The 13,999-nt window shown below is 43.2% G+C and overlaps 1 protein-coding gene across 6 annotated transcripts in view; it reads right to left on the bottom strand.

Annotated features, from left to right (window-relative positions):
• The window catches only part of adgrb1a (adhesion G protein-coupled receptor B1a), a 138,260-nt gene that overhangs the window by 92,336 nt on the left and 31,925 nt on the right, over positions 1-13,999 (bottom strand). For all 6 annotated transcript variants that reach the window (XM_072680061.1, XM_072680058.1, XM_072680060.1 and 3 more), the window contains exon 2: positions 10,218-11,106. In XM_072680061.1, coding sequence (XP_072536162.1) covers positions 10,218-10,944 — 727 coding nt within the window. In that variant the 5' untranslated portion in view covers positions 10,945-11,106. The remainder of the gene's footprint in view (positions 1-10,217; positions 11,107-13,999) is intronic.

Below are 13,999 nucleotides of genomic sequence, written 5' to 3' on the forward strand. Positions count from 1 at the left end.
GCACATAGCGCATCTCTACAACACTCCTTGTATGACAAAACAGCACGGAAAAGTTCTGCTTTGCCTCTGATAATTTAACCACCCCGTCACATAACCTCGGTAGAACATTTCTTGCATCAAATGTAGGGCTGGTTTGACACTGTAAGCGAACTCACTTACAATCACAGGGCTGGAGTCTAATTTCTAACAGGAATTTTCTGTTCCACCTTGAATGGTGCGGAAGATACTGGCACCAGAATGTAACTGCAGCTCCGTTTTATGGTGGAATATCAGCAAAAACAGCCATGATAATGAAAAATAGCACAGTATTTATGATCTGGTCTTGTCAGCACAGTTACTGCCTGTTGATTGCACACATCGTCCTACAGATGACGTACAGCTGAGTAGCTGAGTAGCGGTCAAATTCTAGGACTCTAGAAGTTTCCCTTTTTTGGGAAAAAAAAGACTCTGGCTGATGGATTACCTACCACTACTCAACAGCTGCTATAAGATGCAGTTGAAATCCATATAAATAATGTAAACATGTAATTTTTCACAGTACTGCAGTAATGATATAAAGGGTAATGGCGCTGAACAAATCTACTCCATGATCAGGAGGAATACATCATTAAATTCCTCACTTCTCCACACATCAAAACGCCACTCTTATCTTGCGGCTGACATTCCTTAAAGAAACTCACAGGCTGGTGCTGTAATGACGGTGATGTAGGGGACGGGAATACATTGTTCAAAAATATGCACAAGTTGTACAGGTATCATTTTTATTTTAGATTATTATTTTGTATTTTTTTTATAAGAGCAGAGAAGGTTCAAAGTCTGGTTTGGGGACAAGACCAAAGTAGCAATATACTGAATGATGCATATTGGTGTATATTTTTTGGTGGTGCAATAAATAATATGTACTTTTATAATACATAATTTTAATATAATATAATAATATAATATGTAATTTTATAAATGATCCAAATGTTAAGCCGTAAGAGCCGTAACAGTATTGCCTCCCCTGGGTGTCCGAGTCGCTTCGCTGACCTCAAACGCAGACTGAAGACCCACCTCTTCCAAGAGTACTTGGGCAAAGTGTAGTGTAGAGTACTATGGTCTCCATATTGACTTGTGTTTAGTAATGTCTAAGCGCAGCTAAGGGTATTCTTGAGTAAACAGGGAAACACTTTTGTAAGTCGTTCTGTTAAGAGCATCTGCTAAATGCTGTAAATGCAAATGTAGTTTATTGGCTCCATCAAATTGTTGGAGGAGGAACATGCATGAAGCCCCTTATCCTAATCTACTATCCTATAAATAACATATCTACCTTGTTCACACGTCTACGACTGTCTGTGTAACCCTCTACCAACCCTTCTCCTCCCTTTTAACCCTGCCATCTATTATTCTTGGCTCCACAAATCAGAATGGGCACTGGCTTCATACCACAAAGCAGAAGCCACCTGAACTCCAGCCCAAAGTCCTCTAAATTCTCTCCCATCTCTAACAGTCGTCTCCCAAATCCCAAATTATAAGATGTAGGCATGGTCCGAACTAGCAACTTCAGATTAATACACAAAGTGGTGATTTCAAATTTTTCACCGTATTCAATAAAACATTTCCATATCTCTCCGTATGGGAGTCTCGTAATATGGAATCATTCAACTTCCTACTAAACTGGACCACATTCCCATTATCTTGATAATGAGAGTGACTGACAATATGGACAACAGCTATAAAAAAAAATCTGGCACATTCCATTGGCTCACTGTCTGAAGTTGTAATGTATACGGGCCAGAAACACTGGCAGAACGCACACTGTGCAAAACTGGGTGGGCTGGCTTGGCAGTTATAGTGTTGTCCAATAGCAACTCTTGAGGTGTTTAAAGCGATTCCTGGCCAAAAATCTTATTCACACAATTTTCCTTTTACCCCAAACAGAGTTTATCAGCATCAGGCATGTTTGGTGTCTGAGGTTTGCACCTTTAGTTTGTTTTCACTGGAGTTGTGCACAATGCACACTGAGACCTTGCACTGCGATATCCCAAAGCTCTGATGCACTGTCACACCCCTAGTATTCATCGTTCTCAGTAGGCCAGCGTTTAGGTGGCTAGGTTCAGATAATTCAGGCTATCTGTTTCAGTGCATCCCTAAGTGCGACAGTAAGAGCATGGGAATGAGAAACAGAGAGAGAGAGAGGGGGGGGGGGGGGGGGCGAGTTACGAGCAGAAATTACACTCCTGTACGGAGAACCAAATGCCCAACTGTACAGCCGTATTATTATCCTCCAGTCACAGATGAGCGATGAGCTGCAACACTAAACGGGGAATGAAGAAGAGAAGAAGTGAAGAAGTTAGAGTTCCCTTTTCCTCCTTCGTAGACTATTTATGGCTGAAAATGAATAGCTTTTTTAATAACGCACACAAAACACACACGCGCGAACACACTCACTGGTACACGCGCCCTTACACACACCCCACCTGTGGCAGTTTTTTATTATCAGATGTAAAGAAGCGGCAGTAAAAGTACTTAATTAAAACATGAATTTTTAATAAGCCCTGGAGGCTCCGAGGAAGGCCAGTGACATAGCAGGTTAGCACTGGAGCATCTTCAGCTTTTGAGAAAGAAGGAAAGAGAGGGAGGGGAAGTTGGGCAGAGGCTGTCCATCCCGAAGAAATATAAGCGCCATATTCCTCCCTCTTTTAGCAGCACTGAGTGTGCCTGTCTAAGCTGCCCACAGAATGCCCCTGGTGGCCAAACACAAACATAGCACATACCTTCGGTGCCCTCGCTACCATTTTCAGCCACCTACACTGAAATGGCTCAACATTTGTGTGTGTGTGTGTGTGTGTGTGTGTATGTGGGTGTGTTTGTGAGAACCAGAGGCAGATGCTAATGCTAGCACTGGCCAGAGGATTCTCACCACTTAGTCTCAGTCATTTTAAATCCTTTCACAGAGCAAACCCAGAATTTAGCTGTATCAGCCAGGGCCACGTTCACACAAGGACAATAATGCACTGCACACACACACACACACACACACACAGAAAAAGGCCTATCCTCAGCTCCCTATTTCCCTCTGTTTTTCCACACTACAGTCACTACAGCCAATGCCATCAGATATCTAAACAGGTCTGAGGAATTAACCTAAGGAAGGAAGGAAACCTAAACAAATGACACGTAGACACTGGCACTTGGGCCCAGTTTTTGCCGTTATAGCTATAGGCATACTCAAATTGTGTGGCCGCTTAGGACCCCAGGGCCACAAGGGGGCCCCCAAGAGCACCAATATATCATGATACAAAAATACATATTTTTAAAATAACACTAAATAATAAAAACAAAATGGTATTACACAGGTAAAAGTGATTTTTTATATTAATTCACTTTCATATTTCGCACTGATTGACTCAGGTCAATCCGTTTCTGCTGTTGGCGTCTGCCACTGTTGGGCAAATGCAGATATGCGCCACTTGAGTGGTCTATAAAGGCCCGGGTGCTGGCCCTGTATCATTACTCAGATTTAAAAGAAGGATTATTAGCTGTTATTGAAATCACACTCAGACAGAATCTATGCTCAGCCAACATACGACTTCTCATGTGTTATGTAGCCATGAAAAACACAGAACTGCTAAGAATCTGCACATTTGCTACATTGCTACTTTGCCACATGCTCTCTCCGGGTGAGTAGATGGCTCTACCCTTACCACTCTTGAACCGATGTTGGCTGGCACAGGCATCCGTAAGCCAGTGCGGTAGAGCAATTGTAGGCTACCTGGCAATGCCACATTTGCAACATTTCAAAAAGAGTGGTTGGCTTTGCGTGTATCAGAGAAGACACGTGTTAAGTCCTTACCCTTAGTGTGAGGAGCATTTCTAGTGCTAGGGCAGGCTAGGAATGGGCAGGTTAATTAGAAGTACCAAATTGTGAGAAAAAAAGGCAAACATTTGACAAACAGGGACTAGACAAGCTATGTGTGCATTTGCACATCTGTGTCAGCAATGGGTGCAACTTAAAGCACAGTACATTCATTAGAAGGGGTGTCTACAAGGCTTTGGACATAAAGTGTATGTCAGTCAGGCCTTAAAAAATTACCCTCCATCTGCGTTTGTCCGATTTAGGGTTTCCAAAGCAGGCCATACTCTGCCTGTGCTCAGAGCTCCTGAGCACAGGATGAGTCTACTCGTCCTCCATGATGCCTCAGAGCAATGGGTCACACTCACACAACAGACACGCCTTTAGCATTTTGAAGAGGGGCGCATGCACTCCCTCCTCTCTGCTCTTTCTCTTTCTCCAGCCGAGCATTCTGCCACGGGCACTGTGGGAGGGGTTTCTCTGATTTGGCCGGCGAGAGACAGACAGGCGTCCATTAATTCTTCCGTGTATGAGCACCAAGGGACTGTGGGGGGTTTTCTGCACTGTACTGATTTGCTGCCCATCTCATAAAAGTCATCGGTCATCTTCTCTCCGCCTTGCCTCTCTCAAAAAAACTGGACTTCCGCGGCTTTCCGCCCTTCCCCATAATTAATCTCTTTTTTCTCTCGCTCACTGTCTTTCTTCCCCCATCAGCCCCTCCCTCTCATTCTTTCTCTTTCTCTCTCTATCTCTCATTCTCGCGCTATGATTACATCCCCTCATCCATCAATCCTTCTGGCTCATTTGACCTACTCCTTTTTCAAACGTGTCCAATTTATCTCACTTACACACAATAAAAGAATGAAATCTTACTTACTGACCACCCCCACCCCCCTTGATCTCAATTATCCACATGGTCTAAGACCTGTTATTCAGTATCTATATGGAATATTAGTGGTGTAAGAAATACACTTGAGAACTGGATTAAATGCTGATTCATGCTGCTTGCCATCAGCAGCCAGAGCCCAAGAGAGCACAGTTGGCCTTGCTCTCTGCAGTTGGGTAGATGTCTCTCTCTCTCCACACATCACTTCAGTGTTATGCTGGTCAGTATAGGCGTCTGCTAGCCGATGCATCAGAACTGGGTATCCAGCGCTTTCCCCTGAGCACATTGGCTGGCCAAGCATGTTGCATCGGCAGCAGTTTATAAAGAGTGTCAGAGGAGGCATGTGTCAGTCCTCACCCTCCCAGTGTCCTCCCTCCCAGGGAGCATAACATGTGATGGGGGGAGAATGCTAACAAGTGGGTTGGGTAATTGGCAATCTAAAAAAAAAAGGAAGGAAGGAAATTTTGGTTATGTGGTTCATTGTGTGTTGTGTTTAAACCTCAACCTCTACTGTATACAAGGGATGCACCACAATTTGGTCACTAAAACAATTAGTAGGCTGACCAAAAATGAAATAGCACTAACAAAGAAGTGTCAGAATTTAACACTTAATAAATCAATTGAATTGCACTGATTTTAGTTTACCTGTTTTTATTTATTATCAGCTCAGATTTATCCTATTAAAAGCAGACAAGTAGTCTTTAGTTTTTATGTTTAGTTTACAAATTCCAAACCATAAATAAAATGGCAATAAAAACAGATTTGTGTTCATGAGCAGATGAGGATATTATTTATTAATAAAAAAATACATTTGATAAAATGCTACTGATCATTCTTGCAGTCTGGTTTTGTGCCATATTTATGGCACTGCTTTACACTGAACAGATGGGAAAAATCATAAATGATGCACAGACCAATAGAAATGCTCCAAAATGACCTGGAATAAAATCTTTGTACATCTCCTGTTAAGTTGCCTTTCTGGAGATACAGGGTTTGTGTGCAAAAGCGACAATATACACATATTATGTCCAAATGTTTGTGGACATCCCTTCTAATAAATGCATTCAGCTACTTCACGTGCTCCCATTGCTGACACAGATGTGCAAATGCACACACCCAGCTTGTCTAGTCCCTGTTAAAGAATACTGTCAGAAGAATAGAATAAAATAGTACTCCCGAGCAGATGAACATGACCCCATTGGCACCATGCCTAGTGCCTGGTGTGCATTATAGGGGTAGAAAGCTCCCCAACATTGAGCTGTGGAGCAGCGGAGCAGTGGATCTGTGTTTTCTGGAATGATGCTCTTATCACTGAATGCAATGAGCCGGTGTCCCAATACTTTTGTCCATACAGTGTAGGTTATATTTGAATAGTATAGCAAAACAAAAGTAATAACTCGACCTCTAAAGGTTAAAGGAGCAAAGAATGGAAGTCTGGAGCTGTCATTGAGGGTTAAATGGTTATACTAGCAACATGAACAGAGGAGGAAAAAGAAGAGTGAGGCTGCTTCAGGAGGTCACAGAGGGCAGCAATCCTCTAAGGATTTGGCAGAACCATCAACTAAAAGATTGAGTTTCCAGCCGGCGTCCACTCTCTTAGGAGAAATCAGAGCATAGTGGCGGATACAGTGACCAGCCTTGCCTTCCCATCCTCAAATCCCCCAGCACAACCACATCCCTATCCCGTATCAGTGGCTGCGGCTGCCCGCCACAGAGATCCTTCCCACAAGTGCACCTGATATCCCACTGCTGAGCCTCCACAGGCAGCACCCGGCGCCAAGCAGCCAAGGTCACCCAGTCAGGACACATCAGCGGAAATCTAAAACCTTTATTTCTCATCTCCCCTCCCCTCTATCTATCTGACTCCTTCTCACTGTGTCCCAGAGCACTTATTGGAGCACCCTGAGCACTTATGTCTCTGCTCTTTCCACGATTAATGGTCTATTTTCTTTTTAGACTAAAGTGGACACTTTTCGCAAAGTAAAAAAAATACATTTATATATACAGTGCATCCGGAAAGTATTCACAGCGCTTCACTTTTTCCACATTTTGTTAGGTTACAGCCTTATTCCAAATTGTATTAAATTAATCTCTTTCCTCAAAATTCTACACAAAATACCCCATTATGACCATGTGAAAAAAGTTTTCTTGAGAGTTCTGAAAATTTATTAAAATTAAAAAACAAAGAAATCATATTTACATAAGTATTCACAGCCTTTGCTTAATACTTTGTAGAACCACCCTTGGCAGCAACTACAGCCTCAAGTCTTTTTGAATATGATGCCACACCTCTAAGCTTGGCACACCTCTCTTTAGGCAGTTTTGCCCATTCTTCTTTGCAGTACCTCTGAAGCTCCATCAGGTTGGATGGGAGACGTCTGTGCACAGCCATTTTCAGATCTCTCCAGAGATGTTCAATCGGATTCAAGTCTGGGCTCTGGCTGGGCCACTCCAGGACATTCACAGAGTGGTCCTGAAGCCACTCCTTTGAGATCTTGGCTGTGTGCTTCGGATCGTTGTCCTGCTGAAAAATGAACCGTCGCCCCAGTCTGAGGTCAAGAGCGCTATGGAGTAGGTTTTCATCCAGGATGTCTCTGTACATTGCTGCATTCATCTTTCGCTCTATCCTGACTAGTCTGGCAGTTCCTGCTGCTGAAAAACATCCCCATAGCATGATGCTGCCACCACCATGCTTGACTGTAGGGATGGTATTGGCCTCGTGATAAGCAGTGCCTGGTTTCCTCCAAACATGACGCCTGGCATTCACACCAAAGAGTTCAATCTTTGTCTCATCAGACCAGAGAATTTTGTTTCTCATGGTCTGAGAGTCCTTCAGGTGCCTTTTGGCAAATTCCAGACGGGCTGCCTTGTGCCTTTTACTAAGGAGTGGCTTTCGCCTGGCCACTCTGCCATACAGGCCTGATTGGTGGATTGCTGCAGAGATGGTTGTCCTTCTGCAAGGTTCTCCTCTCTCCACGGAGGAACGCTGGAGCTCTGACAGAGTGACCATCGGGTTCTTGGTCACCTCCCTGACCAAGGCCCTTCTCCCCCGATCGCTCAATTTAGATGGCCGGCCAGCTCTAGGAAGAGTCCTGGTGGTTCCAAACTTCTTCCATTTACGGATGATGGAGGCCACTGTGCTCATTGGGACCTTCAAAGCAGCAGCAGAAATTTTTCTGTATCCTTCCCCAGATTTGTGCCTCGAGACTATTTTGTCTCAGAGGTCTACAGACAATTCCTTTGACTTCATGCTTGGTGTTTGCGCTCTGACATGCAGTCAACTGTGGGACCTTATATAGACAGGTGTGTGCCTTTCCAAATCATGTCCAATCAACTGGATTTACCACAGGGGGACTCCATTTAAGCTGTAGAAACATCTCAAGGATGATCAGTGGAAACAGGATGCACCTGAGCTCAATTTTGAGCTTCATGGCGAAGGCTGTGAATACTTACGTAAATGTGATTTCTTAGTTTTTTAATTTTAATACATTTTCAGAACTCTCAAGAAAACTTTTTCCACATGGTCATAATGGGGTATTTTGTGTAGAATTTTGAGGAAAGAGATTAATTTAATACAATTTGGAATAAGGCTGTAACCTAACAAAATGTGGAAAAAGTGAAGCGCTGTGAATACTTTCCGGATGCACTGTATATTTCCTATATACATTTATAAGTATAACAAGTTTTTTCCTTCTCCTGTAAAGTTGCATTTTTAGGGGATACAAGGTTTCTCCAAAGTGGATTCTGGTCAATTCTGTATCAGAAATGCTCTTTACATTTAGACACAAATGTCATAAGTCTGATTTAAACATTTATATGATAATTAAAACAGTTTGCGAACAATTCAGCCCATAACAGAGGCCGACTGGGCCCAGTTGTCTTGTGACCCCAGAAGCCTTTCTTTGGGAGGCCTAATGGTGTAGGGATCCGTTCATTTGCTCCATATTTGCGTCTTCTTTATATTTGCAGTACAGAAAATAGCAGAGAGGATATCTAATAGTGCTAGAATAGTTGAACTGTCCAACAGTGCTACCGCGGCATTAGCATTGCCCGTCGCCGGGCTTGTCCAACATCGCTACCCCGCCATTACCACGGCTCGGCTCGCTTAGTGGAAGCTAATATTACCTTCGTGGGCAGACAATTAGGAATGAATTGCAGGGCTACTGTATTGAAAGCTGATGTGTAACAGATGTGCTGGACTATGTTCATGATTTTGTGACTGTGTCATCTTTTATGCCAGAACCACGACTAAAGCTATCCATTAGCCTAGTGCTAACTGCATACTGAGGTCGTCACACACTCATGTCAAACATAACTGAGTTAGTTTCAAGCAGACTTCTTTAAGTGGATTCCAGATTCCAGATGAATTATGGCTTCAAGCAACAGCTAGCTTCATTAGCCTTGCAGTTGTAGTGCAAGACTAAAGAACAAAACTGTTACGAGATGCTGTAGCCTTCCTGATCCTGATTTATCAACACAGCAAATGGAAAAAGAAACCGTAACTGACCCAAAGGGTCTGTATCTGTGTGGAACAGTACAGCATGGCCTCAGGAACCAATTGGCCCTGCATTGGAAAAGAGGCCAGAGACTATTTCAAATATTTCAAATGCCCCTATAGGCAGAGATACAGACAGGCAAACAGGCAGACAGATAGAGAGCAAGCACAAACTAGGTCAATATAATTCTTTGTTATCAGAACCAAACAAGCTTCCCAATGTAAATTCATTTAAAATATACTTTTAAAAATTAATATGATTAACACACTGCTATATAGGTAGCATAATGACTACAAATGGAGTTTTAACATGGACTCATTGGTTAGTTTGGGAGAGTATTTGTAAGACAAATTGTGTCAAAAACTAACCCCAGCATGTATAGGCTGTCCTTCAGCCTGGCTAGCTCTCACTGCATGTTGGAGTTTCGAAATGGAACGTTAGAGTCACCAAAAGACCAAATTCATACAGAAAATGAAGAAAAGGCAAATTTTCTGGTACAAAATGTTCTTTAGTGTATTTAGTTCTTTAGTCACAAACCAGGTCTCTCTAAAACAGCAAATATTTGGAAGACATGCGTTCAAAATGACTGATGAGCTGTCTCTCAAAGGAATTTCAACACAGTAGGCTGTGTTTTGTTTGCTAAGCCTAGCACAAGATACTTCTGATGGGGCAAAATCATGTGGCAAATCATTTAAAACAATAGGTTTAATCCACTTACAAATTTAACCTTTTGTCTGACTGGTGTTTTTCCCTTGAATGGGACATTGGGACAACCCTGTCCCATTCAAGGTAGGTTTTGGGTAGGAGAACCTGGCCTTACACTTAAATTGGGTTAGTGCCATTTGCTGTAATCTTGCTTTAAACTTCAACCTCTTGCTGTATGATCTTTCAAAAGGCAAACAGAGGTGGGCAGGACAGGTGATGTGTGCAGTTACACTTTAATGACCACAGTGCCATGTTAAGGAGGAAGCAGCCTAGCTATTAAAAACTGACAACTCACCGTTGGTGTCCGTGTCAGAGGTTGTCCCTTTCACAGCGGGTAGGCAATTCTCTAGGTAGACTCCATCTCTGTAGCATCCATTTGCCTCTTTTTCAGGAGAAGGAGTGTCCCAGCACTGGCAGGGAGTCTGCATGATGCCGCAAGGCCGGCTGGGCGTGCTGTAGGTCAGGCAGTCCTCCAGCCACTGGCACAGCATCTGGCAAGCAGCCATGCTTGGGTTTCGCTTGCCCACCACCAAGTACTCCACTTTAAACTCCCCGTTCCCCTCCCCGCGACCTGAACCTATCCTGGGCGGCCCCTTGCGGATCTGCAGAAACTGCTTCCCTGCTTCAAGGAAGGCCATGTGAGTGGAGGCGTCACACAGCTTGACCACCTCGTCGAAGCTTTCCATGCCCAGGTAGGTGCGGGTGGTCTCCAGGAAGGAGTCGTACTGGAAGGTGCGGTGCTGTCGGGGCACACAGCCCTCTGTAGGTTTGGTGGCTTTGATGAAAATAGTGTAGCGCCTCGGGTCCGGGTTCTGCAAGGTCCATGAGCAGGGCGTGCTGGGAAAGACGAAGGAGGAGAAGAAGAAGCCAAAGAAGCGGTTCTGGACTAATGTAGAGCACGTGTCCGACTCCGGGCCGGAAGGGGCAGCGCTGAGCCCTCCCATCCGCAGCAGCAACAGGAGAGGAAAGAGGAGCCGGAGTGAAGATGGGTAGGTCCTTAAGATGCTGGATATCATGGTCATAAGGCCTTATTCCGAACAAAAAGAAGGGCGTGCTATGTTAGTTTTTGGGTTCAAGGTCAGCCGTTTCCTGGGCCTTTTGAGAACTTCTGGCTCAGGATGAGAGATGGCTTTGAGTCATTGATCCAGACGAATGTCCATGACACCTCAGGCCTTCAGATGGATCTGTGGGATCAGAGAGAATAAGAGAGACCACATGAGTCAGGCAAGAGAGCTGCAGAAAACTGGACTGGACAAAGAAAGATGGACGTAGACAGTGACATGCATTACAGGTCATAATAAAGTAAGGATGACTCTGGTATGAACAAATACTAGTGCATGGGCTAGCAGTGGAAATTTACAGCATCTCTCAACAAAAAAAAACAACAACTTGTTTCCTGTCAGGCAGCCACTCTCTACAAAATTTCACCCTCTCTCTCTCGTATTTCATCCATGTGCCTGATAATTCATCCAATTATAGGGCAATTAATTACAAAAATGTGAACACCTGCAGTCATTCATTACTCCGGTGAATTTGCTGCTTGGCAAAATGATCAATAGCCTCAATCTTAGTGAATCATTAAGCTAAAAGCAAATGTACTGGCTCTCCACGCCCGTGTGCCGCCCCTTCCACTGACAATTTAATAACTCTAACAGCACATACTGACTGTGATGGCTGCCGACAAAGCGATGTAGACGAACATATCGCTGGCCATTCTAGCACTGAGCGTTCAGAGAGTGGGGGCCAGACAGCAAGCACCCGAGGAGGAGCCATTGCCATCGGACACCATGTGGGCTTCCATTCCGGATTAATCAGCCTTATCTAAAAGCTTTACTCTCCCTCCTCACTCGCTCAGTGTGTGCAGAGATGACTGGAACGGCGATAAGCAGAGAGAAGAGAAGGATCTGCATTATGCGGCTTTGACGACGTTTAGAAAAGAGCATTGTGGGGAAGGATAAAGGGAGATGAGACGACTCACACAGAGTGATGTGTTCTTTGTCACATGATTGCATTTATCAGTGTATGTTAGAAACCGCTTGACAAGTGGGATTGCTTGGTAGTCAGCTAGGGGGTGTAATGAGGTGAAACCTAAAATATATATGCATGAGTGTGTATATTTTGAAGGATTTCCTAATTCCCGATCGATGTGATCAGCCAAACAAATGCCAATGCTTTGTTAAGGATGAACCCCACTGTGTTCTGTTTACAGCCCACTTAAGTATCACATAAACACCACTTTAATATCAGCAGTGTCCGTGTTTTGACTGCTGTTTAAGGGTCCCCGGAAAGGGGCAACTCAGAAACTGTCTAAATGGGCCAATTCCAAAACCCCAAAACTGTTATGTAACAGTCTTGACCCGTTATTTTTACCCTCCCACAAAAAGCTGCTAAATAATAAAATGGGAGACAAGAGAAATCATTAAAAAACAACAACAATAAAAATAGACAAGAGATTATGGTGTTGTTGACACTAGAAAGCAATAACCAGAATCTGCTAATTATGGGAATATGGGTTGCTATACAAACCAGGCCTCCTGCCCACAGCTTGTCCTGTGCCAGTGTCTGCAGAAGGGAAGCTCAAATTTAGCGCATGCCAAAGCAAAAGCCATTGAGAGCAACCAAAGATATATGCTAGGCTGAAAGCGAACGCTAGCCTTCTCTCCAGCTTCCACTCATTCATAAACAAACTGGACTACCTCAGCTGACTACCAAACTGGAGCTGAACTTACATGAGAAGGAAACCTGGGGAAGAGAGTGGTGGCAAGGCTATAAGCTAACCGGCAAAACAGAATTCTGTGTTTCATTAGAAAGCCAAATAACTGGGTTGTAAACGACTTGGTAAATGACATTTGAGCATTTTTACCCCAATCAGAGTCACATACTTAATATTAATACACTAGTTTAATTCAGATGTATCTATAAAGCACTTTTCAACACAAATGTCACAAAGTAGCTTTACAGAGGTCTGGGTATGGGCCTCTTTTGAGCAAGCCAGAGGTGACCGTGGCAAGAAAAAATCTATATATCTATATCTATATGTAATTACTTGTTACTTAATAATGAATTCTTTTTTTTAGATAATTAACAACTATAATGAGTGACTAAATAACCAATATCTTATTTAAATTGGGTTGATTTGCAAACTATATTGTGCTTGAAGTGAGGACTGTGTGTCTAATTTAAGAATAAATGACTACAATATAAATGTATATTTTATCAAAACTTAAATCAAACATAGTATGAGCACAGTCCATGGCATAGACCAGAGAAATGTATTTATACAGTATTACTCATGGCTTTGCAAGGATACTTTGTGTCTGGCATAAGTTTATGACTGTAACAGGCTATCTTTGAAAGCTCATGTTGATATCCAGCAGGTATTTCTGATGCTATAAAGTCTACGATATCCTGAACTTTAATTTGGTCATTTTTAGAGGCCATCTTGATTTGTTTCAAATAATTGCACTTGCAATTGCTAGGGTCAGTCATTTTTTAAAACTGTGAGTCAGACAACACTGTTTAAATGCTTGTTTGCTGGAGAATATTGAACAGTATATTCAAGAAAATGTCATGTTTTTTATTTAATAGTTATTTTTTAAATATAGTTAAGTGTTCAAATATAGTAAAGTAACAACTTAATAGAGTTAGAAGAACCATGTGTGGTTCCATAAAGTACCATTTTTAGGAAGGATGTCTGAGTATGTTCCTTACGGAACCAAAAGTGGTTCTTCCATGGCACCATTTTCATTCCATCAAATGACTTCTTGACACATGTTTGGTTTGGAGAAGTGCTGAAGAAGGGTGAAGAAGGGAGGTCTTCAAAAACACAAAGCGTGAGCCAGGAGGAATATGGAGCTAGCCTGGGCCTCAGCCGAGCAGCACTGAACCCAGCCATCCGTGAGCCCTGTTTCACTGCAGGAGTCACTGCACTGTATGATCTGCTTCCTGCAAGAACCCAACTGATTTCCAGCAGCAGAGAGCCAGCATGTTGGTGTGTGTGTGTGGGGGGGTGTTCTTGAGCGGGATGGGGAGAGGCATGGTGTTGGTGAATGTGGCATTGCTGTTTGGCTTGCTTTG

The sequence above is a fragment of the Salminus brasiliensis genome, chromosome 5 (genome assembly GCF_030463535.1).
Source record: "Salminus brasiliensis chromosome 5, fSalBra1.hap2, whole genome shotgun sequence".
NCBI classification, from domain to species: domain Eukaryota; kingdom Metazoa; phylum Chordata; class Actinopteri; order Characiformes; family Bryconidae; genus Salminus; species Salminus brasiliensis.